Below are 25,161 nucleotides of genomic sequence, written 5' to 3' on the forward strand. Positions count from 1 at the left end.
GGGTCTGGAAATTTTTGTGCTATATAAACACATTACTATAAAGTTCCAGCTTTTAGTGTAATACCGGGTCTGGAGCAAAGACTATGCTTGATTTTCAATTTACCATTAGCGTCTGGAGAAGAGACTAAGCTCGATTCTCATTTTTATTCCACTGGAATATCATTAATGTATCTCATTTGGGACTAAAATTATAATTTTTGAAATAACCGGGTCTGGAAAAAAACATTACGGATTCATATCATGATTTTTGAAACAACAGGGTCTGGAAAAAGACTTTGGACTTGCATTATTATTTTTTAAACAACCGGGTCTGGAATAAAGACTTTTGATTTATATTATAATTTTTGAAACAACCGGGTCTGGAATAAAGACTTTGGGCTCATATTATTATTTTTGAAACAACCAGGTCTGGAATAAAGACTTTGGGCTCATATTATTATGTTTGAAACAACCGGGTCTGGAATAAAGACTTTGGATTTATATCATGATTTTTTTTAACAACCGGGTCTGGAAAAAAGATTTTGGATTCATATCATGATTTTTGAAACAACAGGGTCTGGAAAAAGACTTTGGACTTGCATTATTATTTTTGAAACAACCGGGTCTGGAATAAAAACTTTGGACTTATATTATTATTTTCTAAACAACCGGGTCTGGAATAAAGACTTTTGATTTATATTATAATTTTTGAAACAACCGGGTCTGGAATAAAGACTTTGGGCTCATATTATCATTTTTGAAACAACCGGGTCTGGAATAAAGACTTTTGGCTCATATGATTATTTTTTAAACAACCGGGTCTGGAATAAAGACTTTGGACTTATATTATTATTTTCTAAACAACCGGGTCTGGAATAAAGACTATTGATTTATATTATAATTTTTGAAACAACAGGGTCTGGAATAAAGACTTTGGGCTCATATTATCATTTTTGAAACAACCGGGTCTGGAATAAAGACTTTGGGCTCATATTATTATTTTTGAAACAACCGGGTCTGGAATAAAGACTTTGGATTTATATTATTATTTTTGAAACAACCGGGTCTGGAATAAAGACTTTGGACCTATAATATTATTTTCTAAACAACCGGGTCTGGAATAAAGACTTCTGATTTATATTATAATTTTTGAAACAACCGGGTCTGGAATAAAGACTTTGGGCTCATATTATAATTTTTGAAACAACCGGGTCTGGAATAAAGACTTTGGGCTCATATTATCATTTTTGAAACAACCGGGTCTGCAATAAAGACTTTGGGCTCATATTATAATTTTTGAAACAACCGGGTCTGGAATAAAGACTTTGGGCTCATATTATCATTTTTGAAACAACCGGGTCTGGAATAAAGACTTTGGATTTATATTATCATTTTTGAAACAACCGGGTCTGGAATAAAGACTTTGGGCTCATATTATTATTTTTGAAACAACCGGGTCTGGAATAAAGACTTTGGATTTATATTATAATTTGTTAATTAACCGGGTCAGGAAATGAGACTTTGCACTTTTGTGCTAAATGAACGCATTACTATACGATTTTAGCTTAGAACGGATTCGCCAAAAATCCCTTCAAATTTATTACATTTGTGGGTAAAGTCTTTATTACATTTGTGGGCGATCCAAAATTATTACATTTGTGGGTAAAGTGCATTATTACATTTGTGGGTGAAATTATTACATTTGTGGGTAAAGTGTTATTACATTTGTGGGCGTTATTACATTTGTGGGTAAAGTGTTATTACATTTGTGGGCGTTATTACATTTGTGGGTGTAACACCCCCCTCCCCCCTAAAAAGAATAAGAATGAAAGAAAGAAAGAAAGAAAGAAGGAAAGAGAGTGAGAGAAAGAAAGAAAGAAAAAAGAAAGAAAGAAAGAAAGAAAGAAGCGCCGGAAATCAGCCTATATATTTATGTTTGTTTTATTTAATACGAAAATGGAAAAAACATTGTTCCTCGTAAAAAAATGTAAACATTGTTCCCTATAAATATTTTTGAATTCATAGACATCTTTTCGTACACAATTATTGTGAGATCCTAGTCGTACGTAATATTTTAATTATTTCGTAAACAAATTGACAATAATATTCAAACTGCACTGATTGAGAATTTTAACGTATTGGTTTGTTTAATTAATTATGTTTCTTTAGTGAGGGTTTGGTATTCTGATAAGACTTTCAATGTTCCAAAGTAGATAAATCTACACATTCATTGACTTTTAAAAAAAAGGCCGAAGAACTGAGTTCAGGGATATTTTTGTACTTTTGAAATTTCACATACCAGCCGCCCAATATTTTAATCTCTTTAATTTCCCGAAACAAAAGGAGTGGTAACATGTGTAACAACCCACAAGGTCTGTCCATATAAAGTTTCCGTTTTTGTGGTTTGAGGGTGGATTGATCTTTATCGACTCCTGTCTGTCAATAGTTTGGTTCCCGAGTTGGGTTTTGCAGAGCTGTTTGTGCACACAAACAGCACTATGAAAAAAACGAATTAGTTTAGAGATGAAAGAACTTTACACCAGTTCTGGTCTATGACTATGAGCTGCTATAAATAAGAGTAGAGTGTCCTCAAAATGAGCACTGACAAAAAAAATCACGTTCGTGTAATAAAAATGTACAAAAAAATAAACTGATTTAGAATTTGGGATATTCAATATACATACCATATGATTATTTGAGTCTATCAATAAATCAGAACGGTGCTAAGTTGTATGTGAAATGCCCTTCGTAATTTTATAAGTTGCTTTAATATTTTGAGTGCATTGGTTACTTTATGATCTTTTTAAATCTATTGATGTATTTCTATTTATGGTTGCCGCACATGATTTATGCATCTGAGGTGATTCGGGGAGGACTTTAAGCCATATCAGTAATTATCAAGATGTAGTAGAAGTACATTTATTCACTGTGTGGGAGAATCGGACCTTGTAGCTTCAGGACCTTTCCTCTGTACCACTTTATGTCACGTTACTATTACCTCTCTCATATTACGTTGGTAGAGGGTGGATATTATTATAAGCCTTATTAAGAGCATGCAAGAATGATGATGACCTAGATAAAAAGACGTTATTAATCCACGCTTGACATTTAGTTCTGAGCTTCACTGAATTAATACGCTTTTATATTGTAGGTGCGTCCATTAGAGAAGGCTTGATGAGAGTCCTACATCTCAGCTTTTACAATATTTCGAAATGGTTTAGAACGAGAAGGTTATGAAGGTGATGATACGGAAGACTTACTCTCGCCTCAATATTACCGTTAATGCCACTTTTATCATACATGGCTGAATGGGTTCATGTTAATGCACGTGATAATAATGTCTCATGGAGCATTATGTACAACATGAACTTGAACACTGTCACTGCAGTAAGGCAAGAAAGGTGCAGGAAACTAAATACTTCCGGATAAATCGTTGAAGACAGTGACATTTTATTGTCGTATATTCTCTCTGGAATTAAGAATAACATCGCAAGAAACCTTGGAAACACAGAACGTCCTTTGCCACTCCTGTTTGAGATCATGAAGATTGGAAACATCTGCAGCATTGCTGAACATTCAACATGCTTATGATGCTACTCGACGAAGATTCCTTATTATTATCACTGATATTTGTTGTATCTTTCTCATTGTCATTTTCTAAACTTGAGTAAACATATGTCCAGTTTTTATGACCGCATGAAAATTCAGTTTTACGTTAATATTTGAAAAAGCAATGGAAATTCATCTTAACTATTATAGGTCAAGAGTACAAAAAGTGGGCCATGTTATCACTAGACTGTACACTACGTAGTGCAGAGTTCAGTCCCTGGTTCGAACGGCATGATTGGGCCAAGAAGTGCTGCTTCTCAAGAATTTTAATTAATCAATCAAAACGAGTATAGAAATCAAAGAGTGAGATAAACAAAGTATTAAACGAAATAGATATGCCCTATAAAATACCCCCTGCTACCCTAATATAGAAAACAAAAATGACTTTAGCTTTGTGTCATCTTACCATCCTCCCCCTCCTGCATCAAAATATGCTTGTTCAACCCCTGAATTTAGCCAATTTTGATTATAGCTACGGAAAGGAGTGGGATATAATATAGTGATGCTTTCCATCGAATTAACAAAGGCGAAAGACGAAATATACATAGGAAGGATCATCATGATCATGAACCCTGCTACGTAGTAGGGTCCATGAGAGGATAGATCTTTACTGCGATGAGCTACATGGCATGTATGGAGAAGAGTGAAAAGGTACCCCAAAGGGTTAAGCACTGTGAACACGATGACTCATGAGAAAATAGAAGCTTTATAATGAATTATAATTTCAACCATACAAAATTATTATGAGTTTGCTTAAATGTTATTCCCATATAATGATAAACAATTATGTCTTCAATATGGCGGACAATGTAGAATTAAGGTTGTCTGTAGGCGACCAGAAAAAAAATTAAAAGCACAATCGGTATCAATATATTGTATAAAACGAATTATATATATTTTCCACATCTGTATTTCATATTAGAAGGAGTGCAATCGATTAAAATGGTTGAGAAATAGATATAGATAGAGAATATTGCCTATTTAGTTTCTGGCTTTCACCCAGTTAGATAGAGAAAGTAGAAAATACAAACTGAGACTATTTCATTGCAGTACGCAAAGTGGCCCTCCCCATACCCCACCTACTTTTTTATGGAAAACATTTGTAAAATCCCTCACAACCAACAGGACTCAAAGGCTGTACCTGGACCTTTTAATTTACAAAACAAAAAAGCTCTCCTGATCAGCTCGATCACTGCCCTCGCTCGTTCCTTGTATTTTGGGGGTCAAATTTTAAGTATCTCTGCCACCTTAGAAAAATTTCCTACATGCATAGCTCTATGCTACATGTATGTATATTTTTTTTTAAATTCATAACACTGGTCATGACTTGTTTTGCGAGTCTCCATCACCTTAAATGTGTTTTTAATGATGCATCAGACTTTGTAAAAACAGTATAACGTCGCTTACCACTACACCTGACACTTTCTATTCCTCAATGTTTTACTTATTTGGCTCCTCTTGGTACCCGCCCCTTCATCCCCTTCCTCGTCTTATCGGTTTTTGTCTCACCTGCATAGCAGGGTGAGACTATAGGCGCCGCTTTTCCGACGGCGGCGGCGGCGTCAACATCAAATCTTAACCTGAGGTTAAGTTTTTTAAATGACATCATAACTTAGAAAGTATATGGACCTAGTTCATGAAACTTGGCCATGAGGTTAATCAAGTATTACTGAAGATCCTGTTAGAGTTTCATGTCACATGACCAAAAGTCATTTAGGGTCAATGAACTTAGACCATGTTGGAGGAATCAACATCGAAATCTTAGCCTGAGGTTAAGTTTTTGAAATGTCATCATAACTTAGAAAATATATGGACCTAGTTCATGAAACTTGGACATAAGGTTAATCAATTATCACTGAACATCCTGCGTGAGTTTTATGTCACATGACCAAGTTCAAATGTCATTTAGGGTCAATGAACTTTGGCCGAATTGGGGGTATCTGTTGAATTCCCATCATAACTTTGAAAGTTTATGGATCTGATTCATGAAACATGAACATAATAGTAATCAAGCATCACTGAACATTTTGTGCAAGTTTCAGGTCTCATGATTAAGGTCAAAGGTCATTTAGGGTCAATGAACTTTGGCCGATTTGGGGGTATCTGTTGAATTCCCATCATAACTTTGAAAGTTTATGGATCTGATTCATGAAACATGGACATAATAGTAATCAAGCATCACTGAACATTTTGTGCAAGTTTCAGGTCTCATGATTAAGGTCAAAGGTCATTTAGGGTCAATGAACTTTGGCCGATTTGGGGGTATCTGTTGAATTACCATCATAACTTTGAAAGTTTATTGGTCTAGTTCGTTGAAATTGGACATTAGAGTAATAAGTATCACTGAACATCCTGTGCGCATTTCAGGTCACATGACCAAGGTCAAAGGTCAATGAACTTTGGCCGAATTGGGTGTATCTGTTGAATTACCATCATAACTTTGAAAGTTTATGGATCTGATTCATGAATCTTGGACATAAGAGTAATCAAGTATCACTGAACATCCTGTGCGAGTTTCAAGTCCCATGATCAAGGTCAAAGGTCATGTAAGGCCAATGAACTTTGACCATGTTGGGTTTTTTTGTTGAATAACCATCATATCTCTGTAAGTTTATTGGTCTAGTTCATAAAAAGTGGACATAAGAGTAACCATGTATCACTGAACATCTTGTGCGAGTTAGAGTAGTTTTCAAAGTCAGCACTGCTGCTATATTGAACCGCGTGATGCAGGTGAGACGGCCAAAGGCATTCCACTTGTCTTTTTCCATATTCCGGTTTGTGAATGTAAAGCACCAATGATCATCAATTGTGTTTTTAACAAAATACTCTAAAACACTCTCTTGTTTACTCTCTCAATACAATTATTTTGTAAATTTTGAATACATACGTCATAGAAGGAGCTCTTTCAATTTCTGTTCATATATGACTAAATTCTAGACATTGATATTAATTTGATAGGAGTATATTCATTTTAACCATAGTCCCTTTTCTTCTTATCTTTTTTTATGTGATTGTTATTTAGTATATAACAATAAAGTGGTTTCTTTCATAACATCATGACTTTGTTTTGATACTGGAAAGGGTCTGTTATAAGCATGAATAAAGTGGCAGCTCGATGTTCGAATACCCTCATGAGAAAGTAACTGTTTCCCTTTAAAGAATTTACCTATTGGAAGCAGGAGATAGACGCTTTATCGATACGACTCAACGGGATAGGAATGGATAATACCATATTTCCGTCTCCCAAGACCCTAGCTTTAAAATTGCGCCATTTTGATGCGAAAAGAACCCTACATTGTACTTGGGTCTACTCCCATGATTCTAGGGCTCCTAATCCACATCACTCGTGAACGGATTAGTGCGGATAACTGCATTAGGATGAAGGAGGAGTAGAACGAGTGTAAAGTATTTGTGCATTATATTGATACAGTCTTTCAAGGAAATGGCTCTTAAGAATCGCACCTTCATCTTGTCAGGTAGATGATTCTCAGTTCAAAGGGTCGTGTTTCTTTTGCCGACGATGTGTAAACAATGACGGTTATACCAAGTTTACCGTGGAAGATCAGAATGAAAGTACTTCGGAGATACGCAAGAGATATTGAAGACTTATTCTCGTCCATTAATTATTTCAGTTTGAATATGTTTTATTGCATGAGGAAGCTATGTGGAACATTAAAATGCATGCGGATGCTAATATCCCTGTATTGTTCATTATTTAATTCAGCATCACTAAGACAAATTTATCTCTGGAAAGGTATACAAAAACTAAAAGATAAATTGCCAATTCGTCCACTCACCACATGGTATACCTTCATTTAGTCTAATGCCATTCCGTCCATCAACATTTGTCTAACAACCATTTGGTCCAATCATCACTTCGTCTGATCACCAGTTCGTCTATGACCATTTCGTCTCATAACCAGTTGGTCTTTTTCTTTTTATTTTCATTTATTTTGCCCAAACTCTTAGTCTAATTAGACGAAATGGTGTATGGACTAAATGGCTATTGGACCAACTGGTAATTCAACGAAATGACGAGTGGTCGAAATGGCAATTAGACCATTTGGATATTGGACGACGAACTGATGATAGACTAAATGATAGTAGACGAGTTGGCAATTGGACGAATTGGTATTGGACCAAATGAAAAGTAACCAATTAAAAGTGCACTGGGTCTTATGAAGTGACCTCTATTCAACGAACACTGAAATATAAAACAATTCGTATACCTTGAATTGAATTGGCATCTATTCGTTCACTATAAGCCATGATGATAAACAAATTATGTTAACTACAATTTTTTGCCCGTTCCCTTTGAAATCAATCATTGGACATACGTCAAAACTAGGGTTCCTGTGCGACAGTGGTCTTTATACGGAGGGATGAAACATCTTCACTCTTTGTCTTTCATAGCAACATGAATCATTGGTGTAGATTTACAAGGAACATGATACTGGAAAATAAAGCTTGTAAAGGGAACTGATGCCAATGTGAAAAATTCCTTTTATTGTATTTTAAAGCACCACATTTCATGATCTGTAAAATTATTTCATTCGTTGTTACCAATTCCCGAGGGTTTTTCTTATGACTTGCTGTTCCAATCAGAATAACAATTATGTATCGACTATTTTTGTAGCATATTTCTTGCTTGTACAAAAAGATTACCTTAAATTATCTTTTAACCTCATCTTACAGATCTAAAAACATTAAAATTAATAATCATGTAGAATTGAAGTCAAAATAGTTATGGTTATTGTGATCGTTTAAATGTGGACGTATTGCGAAGCTCTTGCAGAAATCGTAGGCTAATATAGTTTCGATTGGTCACCTCCATGGCCTTGTGACCACGAAGTATTAATCTATGGATGGTCAACCATCACCAATGCTTGGCGATTATCAACTCTTGTCTTTCATTAAACTATCTGATAATTACATCTAGAGGCCATTAGAGACCCATTGACATCACTTCTGGGATGCTTTTGACATGTTTGAATCCGTGAAGTTATGTTAACGAACGACAATCGTCTATCTGATAGCGATACCAAATCAGCATGACAGGCAGTAGGGTATACTGAGTGCACCTGTAAACACAAACATTCTACCACCGAGACATGTCTTAATACTCATCTTGTCTATCAATGCAGTACATAATAGCTGCTATATATCCCAGGCCTGGTAGGCTGACGTAGACGAACGAAAAAAAACGCAAATGAGTACAACTGTCGTACTGTTCATGGTTTGGGAGTTTTTTTTCGCGGATTCGGGGATATCATTGTACAAGTATACCTAGTGCATTTTATTTGGTAATTTGCATTAAATTTCACTTAGTATCTGAAGTCTGAATATGTTTAATAATCTTGAAACCATGGTAAAAATCTCTATATTCTTGTAAATCAGTGCGTTACACAAGACGCTTAAACCTTACAATATTTCCCCCAAAGTTTGGATGGTATTCCACTCTCTAATTCATGATAAAATATTACCTGCCTCTCCTTGTAATAATTTAGCACGTTTGATCATTCTGGGGTTCGATTTTTTTTGTGGTGGGGAGGGGTTGTTCGTTTGTTTCTTTTAGCCATGATATGGGATGTCTGCATAGTCAAAGTGATGCCCATTTTTTCTCATGACATTGGTAGGTCTGACAGGAAAGGGGGTGGATCATCCCACGAAATAAATCGGACACATCGGGGAAGTAGACAAGACAAATTAAGCATACCTTTTTGTAATAAATTGGAAGTCTAGAAAGAGTTGTACAAACAAATATGTCCACTGAGTTTTTCCGCAATGATTCTAACAGGTGAAAAGCAACAACAGAAACAAATCAGAGCTTTGATATTGAATTTCCTTGCTTTCTGGGACCTGAGGAAAAGTGTACAATCAGTTGTATACAGCACGATACAACAAGTAACAAATTGGTTTTAAATCGTCCCGATTGTAGGTTTTGGTGTGATTTAACTATGATAAAGAATTACTTTTCAGAACGTTTAATATTGCAGTTTCCATTGTTAAAATGTATTTCTTTATATCGGATTTTAGATAATGAAATACACAGGTGTGAAGGGAGGTAAGGAAGTAAGGAATTTCAAATTTATATTTTGAAGTAAAACTCGCATGTATATATGATATTAATATATACAAGTTTCCATCGTTGAAAATAAAAAAAGGAGGAAAAGAGAGAAGGTATACAGAGAGGGAGAGAGATTGAAGTTTAAGAGAGGAAAGAGGTGAAAAAGATTGAGATGGATAGGAAGGAGAGATAGAGAGAGAAAGGGGGACGTGGGATGGGAGAGAGTGAAAAAAAAGAAAACGTTAATAAATTTGAATGTGTTTATCGTCTGACCATTTTAATTGCACGTATTTTCCCTGCATCCATTCACTGACCGCCATCGTGATCTTCAACCTTGTTTCACCCTTCTATAAACATGTTAAAATCAATAAATGATAGCTGGTCTATTCACCAACTATTTATTGTATTTACATCAAGGCCACAGTGGAATCCAGGCATTTGTATATTCTACCGGCGCCATTTCATTGTCCACTAGTTCGTAGGACTGTATGTGGAAAGACTATACATTTACACAGGTTTATATAAACAGAGGCTATTCTTTCACCAAAAAAAAATGAAGAGAAGAATTTCATGGATATTTATCAATGTTTTGACAGTTTGCCTTCCTTTGCTGCCCGTTTGCTTTAATGATAAGTTTGTCGTTAGTGTGGAACAAACGGTTTAACGGTTAACAGTAGATGTAGAAACATTCTGCTTAGTTGTGTCAATCCCGTATATTAACATGAATGTTAGATTATGGAGCAAGTACAATAGTCCCGTGATCAAATTCAGTTGGATCCATTTCTTACAATTAGTTTGATTACACAAGAATGTATAATCGATACACAGGTACACCATGTATACCTCGATCAGTAATATTTATGTCTTAGTCATTTCATCTTCATTTTGATTCCGATAGAGCCATAGGGACTAAATCTGGTATCGTCTTTTATAACAGGAACGCCCATCAAAATTGCTTTGAATGGGAAACTTTAGAATCTTCGAGGCCCTATATATGATTTCAATTGTGTTTGAATTAGAAAGCAAACAGCTATCAGTAACGCGACGTTACAAGCGATTGCTCATCGCCTTCAGATGATTTTTTTCTCTCTCTATCTTTTTCAAAAAGATACTGAAGAATTGTCTACTGATGCTAAAACCATCAGACCATCAACAGATGGTTTTTAAATTAATGACGATACTACGATCGGGTTCATTAGCGCATGGGCTCGCTATACGAGATTTTGAGGAAGCATGACAAAATTAAACGTGGCGTCAATCAGCAATGTATGCATACAGTGAGTGGAGAGACTTCATGGTGTTTTACGAACAACGTAGGTGAACTACTTGTTACAATCTAGAAAAAAGACAATGGTGTTATACAATAATAACAAAAGTAGATATGAATAAAAGTGATATACAATAAGAACAAAAGTAGATATAAATAGACTGAAATTATGGACAGAAATAGATGGATAAATGAATAATTGTATGAATAAAACAATCAATTATCAATAAACAAATGACTGATTTTTTAAGTTGAATAAGTAAGTGTTAGCATCATGGTCAATTGCAAAAGTATAGTTTGAATAAAACCTGGTGGCTTATTAATTTTAAATGTATAGCGGGAATTAAAGCAGGCCTATGATGGTAGTTTTTTTTTGATGTGGAAAGTATTGTGACTCATCCTTATCCTCGTTTTACCAGATATCTCTTGAATCTTCATTTTAGCGTCACCTAATAATAATAATCTCTAAGAGATATCAGTGATTAAGCTTTTCTCAGTGGATTCGTCAAAGATCAGTCTCTCTTCCTGTAAATTAGATATGGATCCTTGTCTGGTTGTGTCTTTGATTTAACTTTTTCTACATTATATATAAGAAATACGTAGTTCCTCCATCTAGAGAAGAGTTGTTTCAGACGTTACTACATAATATTTCAAATAATCTGGTAAAACATCCTTATTTATAAATATAAATTAAGGTATAGCTTATATCTTTGAACGTGACATTCTGGTGAATTATATCTATTTAGAGGAAATGGTAGCAAATCGGTGTCTTCCACATTAACATGGACTTATCCAAGGTTGGACTAACCAAAGCGTTGAGCTTTTTTTTACTTTGCGATGTCTATGTAGACTCGAATACAAATCACTAAGTACATATGGGTGGATTATAGCTTATTCAGAGCTGATTATAAATAATTTTTATACATGCTGCTCCAAACTTTGAACTGCTGATGGAAGAGTTGTGCATAAATTATGATGAAAAAAGAAAACCAGATCCGGATGCAGTGTTGCACGTCTCGCCCTTTCCCCCCTTCTTTTTCTTTTCGTAGAATCAAATATTGTGACCAGCTTTCTGCAATGATAGTCACCTTTATGTTTATTTTAAAACTGTTGTAACATAAATCTATGATTTATGAATTTTGTATTTTGCCAAAGCTTCTCGAGATTTCCCGCGTTTCCGGTGGGTGGTTGGAGATTTCCTCACAAAAAAGAAAGTTAGTGAAAAAAAATCAACCGCCAATGTTATTGTTAAAGATTGAAATTTAATATGAAACTGGTGTTTTAGCCTGGTATGCTTGAGGGTTACAGGTTTAACTTTCTGTATATTAGCCCTATTCGTACTCACATTCTGTATGCTCACACGGGCATTCAGTTATTGATCTATATGTTTTGTGGAATTTGTATTTACGATGTATGGAAGTGGAATCCACATCTTTTACTCACACTTATCAACTTCATAAACTATTTGCTTTTACACGTTCTTTTGAATGATATTACATCTTGTATAACATGGTAAACTGTTACATCACCATGGCTCCAGCCAGTAACAAAAAACAGAGGCCGCGGGACGGGGGGGGGGGGGTAGATGGGCTTCAGCCCACCCCAACATTTTTTCCAAAACCGTGTACAAAACGTAAAAATGACCATCTGATTGTGATTTTGCACATGGTTATCCCCCCCCCCCTTCAAAACCGTTCCGCGGTCCCTTACTTGAACAAGGTTAGTTCTCATTTTATTTAGAAATGGATATTTGCCAGATTGGAGGAAATCGTCTACGAAAGCTTTCAAAATCGCGTCCGTGCATAGATATACAAGATCAATAAACTGAAGGTACATCACCAGCATGTTTGCTTGTTCATCGCAGATAACCTAAAACTTCCAAACTCAACTGCTCAAAGACCAATACCAACTCAACAATAAGTTGATATTGAATTTAAAAAAAAGGAAAGAAATAAAGTACACATAGCTTTGAAAATTTCACCAACATCAAGAAAATCTGAAATGATGAAAAGAAGTAATGGCATCTTAACGTTAAGTTTAGTGTAACGAATGTCTTGTGTTTATGATAACTTATGATCTATAAAATAGTTTGGAATATTCCACTGGTTTAGTAAAAACAAGGACAAGCACTAGTGACTTACTTATTATTACTCGAAATGGAGTAAATGTTGTGGGAATCCATTTGCATGATTATTGCAGATTTCATTTGAATTACTCGTATTCAATCGTGCTGGTCCCATCTGAGAGAATGGTTGTTAATGAATGTACCAAAAAAGTATAGGAAAGTATAAAAACGTATAGGCATTTTATTTAAACTCCAATCTATTCTTCCTGAAAAACATCTGATAATGCTATACAATTCTTTAATCCTTCCTTATTTACAATACTGTAATGTAGCATGGGGAGGAACATGTTCAACAAAACTTGAACCCTTGCACAAACTTCAGAAAAAGGCTTTACGAATTTGTACATCTTCTCATTTCCTTGCCCATTCTCAACCAATATTCTTTAGACTTAAAACGTTGAATATTTTTGATATTCATACTTACCAAACTGCTATTCTAATGTTCAAACTAAAAAAAACAATATTACCTAGCAATATCTCTTCATTTTTTTTCAACAAAATAAGCATATTCATTCTTACAATACCCGACAAAGTTCAAAATTACACTATTCAAAAGTAGAAAATGATCGCTCACTGAGATTAATCCGTCATCAAGGTCCTCGGATATGGAATACTCTGAATGTGAATGTTACATCATGCAGCTATCTAAACTCTTTTAAACAAATATGTAAATCAAGCTTGCTATCCACTTATAGTCACTAAATGTATATATATATATATTTCCCTCTCTCTATTGGATAATATGTTTGTACATTGTGCTGTACCGGTATTTGATGCGTCTCACTCTTTGTGGCTGGTCCAATTGAAACCTTTATTTTCATTTACAAATTTTAGAGTGACTTGTTCCAGGCACAATTGACTAGGCACAAATACCTCCCCTCCCCCATGCCTGTGTGATTGACTGTGTCACTTTACCCACAAGCTTCGCTTTTTAGTTCCCCCCCTTTTCCTCATCTACTATATTATTGTACATGAATTATGAAATGCATTTTTTTCTTCTCTCTTTATGTATGTGAATATTTAATGACTAGAAATGCATTCATAATGTTATGTGTTGTAGATATGAATTTGATTTTTTACTGATATGGAAATAAAGACATTGAACTTGAGCATAGACAACATGAAAGTTTGAAAGGATTGACAGTTTTCGCCTTTCCTGAGGGACCTGAGGGCGACTATTTTAACCATGAAAACCTGAATTTTGATGGCTGCTAAGCCCCGTAAGAAAATTATATAGGTACCATAATGATCTTTATTTTTTACCATAATCGTTGTTATTCATGGAAAGAACCCCTAGTCAAGGTGAATTTTCTTCACCAATACACACTAGTATCTACTTATTTTCGAATATATCAGAATCTTCATGGTCATGGAATAGCTAATAATGAGCCGATGTGCATCGTCTGATTAGGTAAATTGGTCAATTTCAACGCCCCTAACGAGATTGTTTAAAGTGTTGAAATAAGAACCTTAATTGGATGAACACAATAATTAACTTCATCATACATTTCCCCAGGAGGTTTGATATGGTGTAAATTATCTTTCGTTTCAAAATACCATTTGGGTGCATTGAATTGACTCCCAAGTTTTATCACAGTCATGCGTGCAATGAGATGCATAGTATGGTATCATGTAAACCTTGCAATGTGAGTTAAATAGTTATGTCAGCTTGGGCCACTTTAAGTTCTTTGAAGGCTCTTTGCCAAACCAAGTTCCTGACAAATGTTTATCATAACATGACATGGTAAGGCATAAAAAAATAAATTCGACCAGTCAAATAATAGTAACGTCATATCTCTCAAAGTTAAGGTAAACCTTAGACTTGATATGTTCATTATTCTTTCACTCCGTGAAGATGTTCCTATTGATAATGTTTATTCTGCTTCTTCAATGTAATTCGAATGGCGTATAGGCTGGCCATCGTACCGCATTTATTACTCCATAATTGGTAGGTAAAACAGCTGTAGGTGATGAAGAAACCAGGTACGAGCCTCAAGACTCTTATCATCAGGAAATGTTAATGAGTTAGAATGTTTGAGCTATGAAAAGCTAAATTTAGATGCCACCTCGCTGATGTATTCTACATGGGTTTGCCAGCCAGCCGATGAGACAAAGGATCCTTGCAATGTGATGATGTCGTATTTGAAAAGTCATCTACAAAAGTATTGGTATTTCAAGAAACCATTATTTCTGAAATATGATACCCGTGTTGATGTTTCTAATAATTATTTGAAGGGAAAATAATGATTTCAACACAACATTATAGAAATCAAGAGAAAAGTCTATATCATTTTGTGATGTACTTTGCGTTGTCAAAACTATTTTATACTTGAAATCCCATACAAATTTTGGGTGCTATATAGGAAGAGATTACAATAAATCACGATGAATTAGTATAACCGCAGCAAATACATTTCGACAAATAAAATAATCTAGATTTCGAATTTCATTTTCCGGTATCGCACCGTTTCACTTTCTCTAAAAGAGAACATGAAAATGATTTGTCATTTGGTAACCGTGGTAATTATGTTAAAACATATTCAAAATATTTAATTTAGGGAATGCATTGAAGTCATCCATTTGATATTGTGCACATAGAAGTAACAAAAAACATATGAAGTGCTAACATTTTCTGAATGTTTCAGAAAACATTGGGTGTGTCACTATCACTCTTTCATTGTCAAGGTCACCAGCTCAGTAGGGGGCAACCATTATGTCATCAATCCAGGGGAAAGGTTTCAGCTGGGGTTTTAACAAAGCTCTCCAATTTTTCGGTGAACAAATCTCGAAGAAACGAAAATCTGTCTGGATATGAGTATTAAATGTCACGGGTGTCATGCATTGACATGAACAAAGCCAAGGACAAGGGGAAATACTCCTTTGCCTCAGCTGGATTAATCATAATGTCGCGATGTAATGATGAAATTGTTGTGGATAAAGCGATGAAGATTGTCCTCTGTCTTAGGATCGATATTTTCTGACAAAGGAACAACTGGTAGAGGCATAACAGTTGTTGATAAGTTTGGTGAGAGTCCTAGCTTAGTCATGTTACTCAGGGGTATATCCTGTGGTCGAATCTAAGACAGAGTTTGAACTCATTTTGCAAAATCGTCGATCATTATATTATCACCTTGCGCCATATCATAATAATGTATATTTTGGCGCAGTTATACTAATCGAGCACAGTGTCAGTCCCTGTAGAACAGTGGCGTAAAAACCCTGCTTATACACTCTAAAAAATGAAGTGCTAATTTAGCTCTTAGAGTGACTGCACCTCGGAGTGCTGATTTGTCTAGTTCAAATTTTTGAACTAGACAAATCAGCACTCCGAAGTGCAGTCACTATACACGCTCATTTTTTAGAGTGTATATTTACCCAGGGTAGCCACTTCAGTTCCGAAAACTGTTCTCCCAGTGGGCCCTGCTATTATTATTACCCAAGCTTTAGCTCGGCTACCCAGGTCCTCAAGCATGGCTGGGTATCGACGCCACGTCTGTCAGATTAAAAAACGAGTGTCATAACCACTAGACCACAACGCCCCCACATTCTGCTTTCCTTGATAACACTCGAGAAAAGAACAATTACCAGGTCAACATCACTTCAGACATTTAAAGAGAAATTCCAGTAGGTGCAGTAAACACCGTTGATTTCATGAGAAAGTCTATAAAACAAGGCTCAATTGTCAGTATATCATCGAGGATCTAGATCTGGTACACTAACATAAACTGAACTTTGTAAAATCTTGAAATCTACGCTGAAAAATGTTCAGACTGAAGATCCCCAACACAGATAAGCGCACGTGGGACAGTGTATAATTATTGCTTCGAATGTCCTGTGCTTATTTGCTGATTTCTCAGCAATTACACAATTTCTTCCAGAATCCTTTGGCACATACGTTTTATTTATAAAAACACACACTTTGGTGGTCATTTCATTGGATTCTGTACGAGCTCATTTTGATATCGTTACCAAAACTAGCATTTACCTTTAATATATTTTTATGAACACTTCCTGATAAAAAAAAACTTTGACAAAGCAAAGAGGAAAGTTTGTGGAAATTTAGACAACATAATTACACTTCCTTAGACTAAGTCTTAAAACTTTATAAGAAGTTTCTACACGCTTTACAAAGGCCATTTCCATTATCCTATACAAAATTATAAATATTCATGAGAATTGATAGACAGTTTGTAGTGGGAGTTACATCTATTCTGATGATGCAAAGTAGTATTTCACAATGTAGGGTTGAGTGGACAAGGGGTTTATATAGAATAAAATAAAAACTAAAGAAGAATTTTTAAGCAGTACTTGGCCCTTTGGTCTTTATTATCAATGTTTGAAATCCAGTTTTTTATATGCTCTCGTTTTTGGATCCATTTAGGATAAATGATGTAGGAATTGTACACCTGATGAGGATAACTAACCCCACTTCAAGCCAAAGTTTCACAGCCTGTCTTTTAAAGGATATTCAATGAGGCGAATACCTCAACAAAAATGTAACTATTGGATATCAGGCTGAGATTGCGAGTCTTGAGTGAAGTTTTGGAGTGCTATTACTTTCCGGTTCTTGGGCTGGTAAAACAGGATGTTAAAAAGTCTTCTGTACCAAGATCTATCGTACAGAAGACTCAGGTCAGATGTGGGACCCATTTATTGAGCTTCTTTGTAGCAGTTTGTAAACAGAATTTAGTTGTTTTTTTGTAAAAACGGTGTCTATAATGTGGTAAACTTGTCCACTTTTTTGTTGAGATATTTGCCCAGTTTATCATTCTCTCATTTTTGTGCAAGACTTCACTGATACCTGTTTTTGAATCCCCTTCACCATTTCCTCCACACATGTACCTTTTGATTCTATCCCATGTTATTACTCTTCGAGAATCATCGGTTTTTCAAAATCAAATGATATCATCACACGGTGTGCTGATGAAAGGTGTCCCATGCTAGACGATTCAAACTATGACCGTCATGACATTTCTCTCAACTTTATTCAGCTCGAAGACGATCATTATTCCAACCATATCACAATAGAAGGCTATTGTGTGCATAACGGGTCTTGATATAAAACCAGTGGCATCGATCATAATTTTTTATTGAACAATTTGGGTGTTATGAAAGGTTTTCACGATTATTTATTACGACGCGGATAAAAGATACATCCTACATTATTTGCTTTTGACTACACCATGAACTCTCTGTGCACCTATGAAGAGTCATCACGGTCATCTTTATTCTGTAGAGCGATGCACCGGCAAAGCTCTACGCAACTTATGGGATGTTTTTAAAGATACCAAATAATTGAAATATTGAATAGAATTTTACTTAAATTGATGAATATAATATATATCATGTGTAGTGCCAGGTGTCTGCAGCAGACAAATAATAGAATGACCGTGCATTTGATTTGGACGATTGATTTCACATAATGATTAATGCAATTAATAATAATGAGACCGCGTCAGAAAATCGTCAATTATTACTTTTCGAGACCCATGCAGATCCCGGGGATTCAGTTATTAACCAGCGAATTATGCAAGGCATAAGCTGTTACAATTTTTCATCGTTGATGATAAAATCATGAACATTTATTCATTTCCTTTGAATATAGTGAAACGTTTGGTTTTGTTGCCAGTCCCACCTCATCACATAACATGTCCTACGCACTCCATCGAATTTTAATTTAGCGGGGGGGCATGCATGTTTGTCGCGCAAAGTAAAACACATGCTATGACACATGCTGGATTAGATTTACATAAATCATGTGTTTCACCAATGTAGGGACAATATTTTACATGAATTACGTCCTACCAAATTTTGGTAATTTTATTTTACTCCATCTTTTTTTAACATGTGTAAAGTGGATAGTCTGATAACGATAAAGTTGTAAATTTGGTTAAATTATTGCCAGCAGAATTGTGTGAAGTTTGTGAAGACGATAAATGGCATATCATATGGCGTTTTCAAAAGCCATTGTGTATGTCTTCTTAGCTATATTGATATCAACATTTGATAGTCTCTGAACTTGAGACACATAATTTTCAGACTATTGAAACGATCAAATTCAATTCAAAGAGCATAATATACCACCATATTTACCCTAGTTTCATATAAGTGCAGGTCTTAATGGATGTATTAAACCTGTTATTTAAGGTCAATCAAGATATACAACGCATCGTGTAAAACGTGCAGAATAGGACAAAAATGCGACTCCTGAATTTATCAAAACACGTGGTATAAGTTTTCAAGAGAAGAGAACTAGGTTTAGGGATTATTTCATTTATAAATATGGAACACATCCTGACTGTATATGATTCTCAAAGGCTTAACAACTAATAAAAATGTATGTGTTTGCATTTTTCAATTTTTATTGAAGCCCTGTCTATTGCCCATAGCGGACGATCAAGTTTTATTTCCTGATATCAATCAGTTTACACACCATAAGCTTAATAAAAATAAAGTAACCCTTGTCATTCTGTGTTTTGTAAATAAATGCACAATAATAAAGTATATTTATAATGTTTAGCCAATGATTATGTTCTAAAGGAACTAAAATACTTATAAAAAACAATAATTCAACAGCACTAATTCAAAACCTATACTCCGTGCATACAAATTATAAACCACGTGACTTATATTATGATGAAGGTGATAAAAATATAACTCTGCAGCAGCAGCAATGAAAACAATGTGGACAATATTTTCTATATAGTCTTCTACATGAAATCCAAATAACTGATTTTACATTGTATGTAAGAGAACCGAATCCTTGAGTTGGGCTATGGCATTGCTTTCTCTTTCGACTGTCACTTTAAGTACGATTTAGAAAGTGTGTTGTTCGCCGCAATTATACATATATATATATATATATACGTATATTTTAAATTTTTTAGGGAAAGGGGCGGAGATGGGTTCGTGAATACGTCTTGGCACTGTCAATTTCCAGGGTACATTTCTCGGTATATTATGCTGGTCTGGAACGATGATCATGATGATGAAATATTATTTTACTAAGATCAAAATAAAAATACCAGGGATCATCCACAAATGGACCCCCAACAAGCGTTTCGTAATGAATCCGGATTTCCCACCTGGGACCTATCCTTCAACACACGTGACCTGACAATGAACTCAGAGAAGGAATTCGCAAGAAAAATTGAGGGATATAAAAAAAACATTGGTTGCCATGGATAACAAACATATTTCCTGACATTTCTTGTGCTTTTCTGTGGTTATTTTATTCTTGGTTTCAAGATCATAAGGCAGTGTCGTGTGATGAGTCAACAAATTCGATGAGGCGGAGCTTGGGATACAGTGCACTTTATTTTTGATAATTTACGAGCTAGCGAAGCGAGGGAGTCATTTCCTTACGCCTATAGTCCGTGTAAGATTTGGCGCGGAAAATAAAGCTAAATCAATCACATATTTCAGTAAATGTAATCAAAGCTATATGAATCATATAATTTTTAAACACAGTATACAGTGTTTTAAAAAACGAACTAATAATCAAAATTGAGTTTCTCTAGCACCCCCCCCCAAAAAAAAAAAAAAAAACAGTACGTCAGTCAAAAGGGGGGAAAAATTGATTGAGATGAGTAATATCTACATTACGTGTCAAACATTCCTGCGCAATCCCGTCACTCTCAAAACATCCAAAATGATCTCAGGCTTGTTCTTATTTTCTTATAAACATGAACGTAGTAAAGTGATGAGCTATAAAGAATACTTATGATATCTGTACACTATAGTGAATCCGTCAAAGACCGCTTTCCATCTAAAAAAAAATTGTGACTTTAACTGAGCCTGAGGTTGGCTTGCATCAACACCAAAGCCGGCAATCATGTATAATGATGAGTAAATAGAACGCAGATGTTTCAGATTTGTATAGAGATTGGTCTTTCCTATTCCAGAAATTCCACCTACTTTATGTTTCTTGATAGAATTCAAATTAGATAAATGTTTTTTAACCAAACAAAATACTTCCATTGCGATTGATATTACAACACTCTAAATGATTCCTCTTAATAATTACTTCTCATCTCCCCATAAAACAATTGCAAAGTGTACGATTTGATCCTTGTGGTATTTTTTTAGCTTTCAAACGAAATTTCAAGAGATAAAACGATTCTTTCTTGAATTTGTTTAAGGTTGATAATCATATCATTATAATGTATATTGGACTATAAAACTATCTCACTAAGTAGAGCGTCTAATCCCCGCAGAAAGCTGTTTAATACTACACGAGCATGATACTGAATTTTATAAAGAAATATCCAGACTGAGAAAATGCTTCTTGTGTAAACAAAACCTTTTAATGCATGAAACAAAATGTGCCCTTCATACTTTTGGAAAATTGCATTAAATGGTGTAACTTTACCTTTACCACTTTTTTTATTTAATACAAAAATCATTTGAATTATCATCACTATGGTGATTGGATACAAACATCGTTCCCAAATGGCGTCATTGAAATAATGAAAGGTGTTAAAGTGGATAGCACACATTGTTGTAATTTAACCGTCTGCTATTGATCTCTTTACCAAGGATAAATTTCAACATGTGGGTAAACATGAAGTATTTTGATTGTTCATTGATCGTTGTATTATTGCATTATTACATCACATTGTGATCCTTCTTTTTTTTTCTTTCTCCTATTCATATACATTCGGAGAGTATATAGTATTTGTCATTTGGTACTTCAGACAATAATCACACTCATTTTTGTTTTCACCCGTAAACGATTTATGATAGCGTATAGTATTATACGCACGCCCATCAACCGTGATTAAAATGCAACTAAATATGATTTGGTAATTACAAAGAAAGAAATTTCGGAACTATCTACATTTTTAATGTTTCTCACACAAAAGTCTGATACTTATATACTGTATTAGAAATAACAATTAAAACAAAAGTTATTGGTGTGTTTGATACATGAAAATCACCATAGTACGTTAGGATGACGTTAGTATTTTTTTCATTTATTAAAGTGGCAAAAATGGTACTCTTTCTAACCTTCTTATCACAATTACAATTGGTCGACCTTAATGTTCAAGATAAGTAATATCATTTTCCCTCAGTAGCCTGTCATGACAGTTAAATTCAATTACCAACAGTCTTGGAAACACCTATATACATATTGGGCGTATCAAATGGCATTCGCTGCAAAGAAACGTATCATTCATTTGAAAACTGATATATCAACTCTGGCAACTAAATATAGGCATAGGCCTATTTTTTTCTTTGTGCTTGAGGTATCTTTTTTGATCAGTATTTCCTTCAATATCCCAGACACCTTTTAGTGTCTCATTTACCTAATACGTACTTGTAGGGATGTGTATCTATGAAAGGAATGGGGTCATTGACATCATGTAGGTAATGTATAATTACCTCGAGGAAGTTTTATTTACTGCAGAAGATGCCAAAGACAATAGAAGAATCAAGCAAGATCAGTCGGTCTTGAAATGTTAAGAAACAACGTAAGCCTCGCCTTTGTTATTTAAAGGACAAATCCACCCCCAACAAAAAGTTGATTTTAATAAAAGAGAAAACTCCAACATGCATAGCACTGAAAATTTCATCAAAATCGGATGTAAAATAAGAAAGTTATGACATTTTAAAGTTTCGCTTAATTTCAAACAACAGTTATGTACATCCTGGCTGGTATGCAAATTAGGAGACTATGACGTCATCCACTCACTATTTCTTTTGTGTTTTATTATATGAAATATGAAATATTCTAATTTTCTCCTCATTGTCAAGTGATACAATAATTAATTCTTCCATGAACATTTGGAATTCGTATTGTTTAATACTATATGGTTCAGTCAAGTTGGTCCTTAGTGTCAAATCTATAAACAAATGAAATATTGTATAATTCAAACAATAAAAAAACAAAATAAATAGTGAGTGATGGACATCATCGACTGACTCACCTAGTTGTACATATCACTGTTTTGTGAAAAATAAGCGAAACTTTAAAATGTCATAACTTTCTTATTTTACATCCGATTTTGATGAAATTGTCAACACTATGGTAGTTTAATTTTTCTCTATTTATTGAAGTATTTATTGAAGCATTTTTCTAGGGTGGACTTGACCTTTAAATACCAAACTGAACTATCTATGTTTCATCGTCTTTGGTCATACCTATTCAACATTGTTTGATCTATACTTGTTTTACTGCATTTGTCATTATTCAAATTTACTCGATAACTTATTTCACTTTTAAACGGACATAGACATTGTTTTTTTTTTTATTTTTGCACCAATTTTGCTCTTTATCATGTTTATAGGAGACCGGGTACTTTATCGTGACTATTGTTTTGACTGGTATCAAAGCTGAAATGAAGATGAAAGGTGAGTTCAACTATTTAATTACTTACTTGTCACTTTGTTTAAATGCTCATCATGAGAAAATCTAAAATTATACTTTTGCCTAAAAATATAGTTGATGCATGTTGCTGTTTCTTCCTGTATGTTTCTCTTCACCACAAACAATACTTGTTTGACAACATGTAAGGTATTTCCGATGATAATTACGTCAAACAATGAAGATGTGTGACTCTATATGTTTTAGTCCTTTTATTTTTAGAACATAAATGTAAAATTTGTTTGGTCACATAAAGGAATATTGGCATTAATTGGAAATGCAATGTTGTAGAACAATTATGAACTTGGGCATCCCAATATGCAATTCATACACAAATTGTTTGTAATGTATACCAAGTCATAACTTTATGGTGATCGTTTAGAAACACACCCAGTATTTAATGTTGGGTCTAGTCGTTGGAAAGCATAAAGAATATTTCTGTTGACATAGTTGAGAAAAATCTTCTTCTTGATCGATTGAGGTTCGTTTGATTTGCTGATTTCATACTTGTCACTTATCATCATATCTATAACTAATGGATATAAAGTCTTCTGGTATAGCTTAAAAAAGAAAAAACTTTTATCAATAAACACACACACACACACCCACACACACACACATATATAATTTATAGCTTTATAAACTTTATTTATAATTATTATAGCTTAGTTAAGCAATCCAACCAATATATATATATATATTATATATATATTACATACATATGAAAGATGAAACTTTTTTTTACTTTTTGGAATTGCGCGTATGAAAAGGGAATGAACCCGAGAAAGCAAACATGTCGAGGGTCATGACAATATCACCGTAAACATTGACAAAACACTAACCAAAGCAATGTTATCATTCTAAAAAATTCTGTCAACAATTGTTATCTAGGTAATAAAAACATGCATTCACTCTACACATTCAGCCATTCATACAGAATTAAGTTAGCTCGCAAAAACACACATTTTACTTTTTGCGAATCAATTGCTGGTCGTACATTATAAAAAAAAATGATAATCAGTAATTACTTACCACACAAGAGAATGCTATTCTTAACAAAAGCTCCATAATTTTCTCTTTGATGAAGTGAAGAAAATGGAGAGTATATGATCCAGTATTAAAACCGTAGTTTGCCAGACCTCTCCTCACCGGTCTGTTGGTTGCATCTGTAATTATCAATATTCGGTCTCCTTTTTTGATCTCCAAAAAACCCGCCGAACGTTGGAGTCGTTCTACTACCGGACGAGTTATCACCGACTAATTTGGCAGCCTTTGTTACTCGCACTAATACTTCCACCTCTTCATGAGAGCACAGCGTATAGTAGGCCTACACTCGTACACTGTCATCGCTCTGATAAAAGTCAAGTTCTTGCTATAATTAGTACATGTGACGTCATCACAAATGAGCATGCGTAGAAATGCAAGGTAGTTGATAATACTGAGAAAAAAAAATTATATATTGAACGCATAACCGGCATTGATCCATTGGATGAGCTTCAACACAGATGTTCTCGTTGCTCGCCAAAACTCCACGAAAGTACTTGTATGGGAAGAGTATTTAAGCAGCAATGCGTTGCTATGGTTTCCATGAACGTGTCGTCAAGGAAATAGACAGAAACATCTTTTATCAATGATCATGTGATATTTCCTTCTTGTATTAGTGTGGATAAGTTTGAATATCTGCTTCAAATCTCACTCACACTCTCCAAGTCAAAATTATTCAAATAAAAAAAAGTAGCGCAGCTTTA

At 34.6% G+C, this 25,161-nt stretch overlaps 1 protein-coding gene across 2 annotated transcripts in view; it reads right to left on the bottom strand.

Moving 5' to 3' along the window:
- Positions 1 to 24,800, bottom strand: part of LOC121409909 (fibropellin-1-like) — a 55,238-nt gene extending 30,438 nt beyond the window's left edge. For both annotated transcript variants that reach the window (XM_041601693.1, XM_041601694.1), the window contains exon 1: positions 24,446 to 24,800. In XM_041601693.1, coding sequence (XP_041457627.1) covers positions 24,446 to 24,481 — 36 coding nt within the window. In that variant the 5' untranslated portion in view covers positions 24,482 to 24,800. The remainder of the gene's footprint in view (positions 1 to 24,445) is intronic.
- Positions 24,801 to 25,161: the final 361 nt, after the last annotated feature.

This window comes from Lytechinus variegatus, chromosome 3 (genome assembly GCF_018143015.1).
Source record: "Lytechinus variegatus isolate NC3 chromosome 3, Lvar_3.0, whole genome shotgun sequence".
Classification (NCBI taxonomy): Eukaryota; Metazoa; Echinodermata; class Echinoidea; order Temnopleuroida; family Toxopneustidae; genus Lytechinus; species Lytechinus variegatus.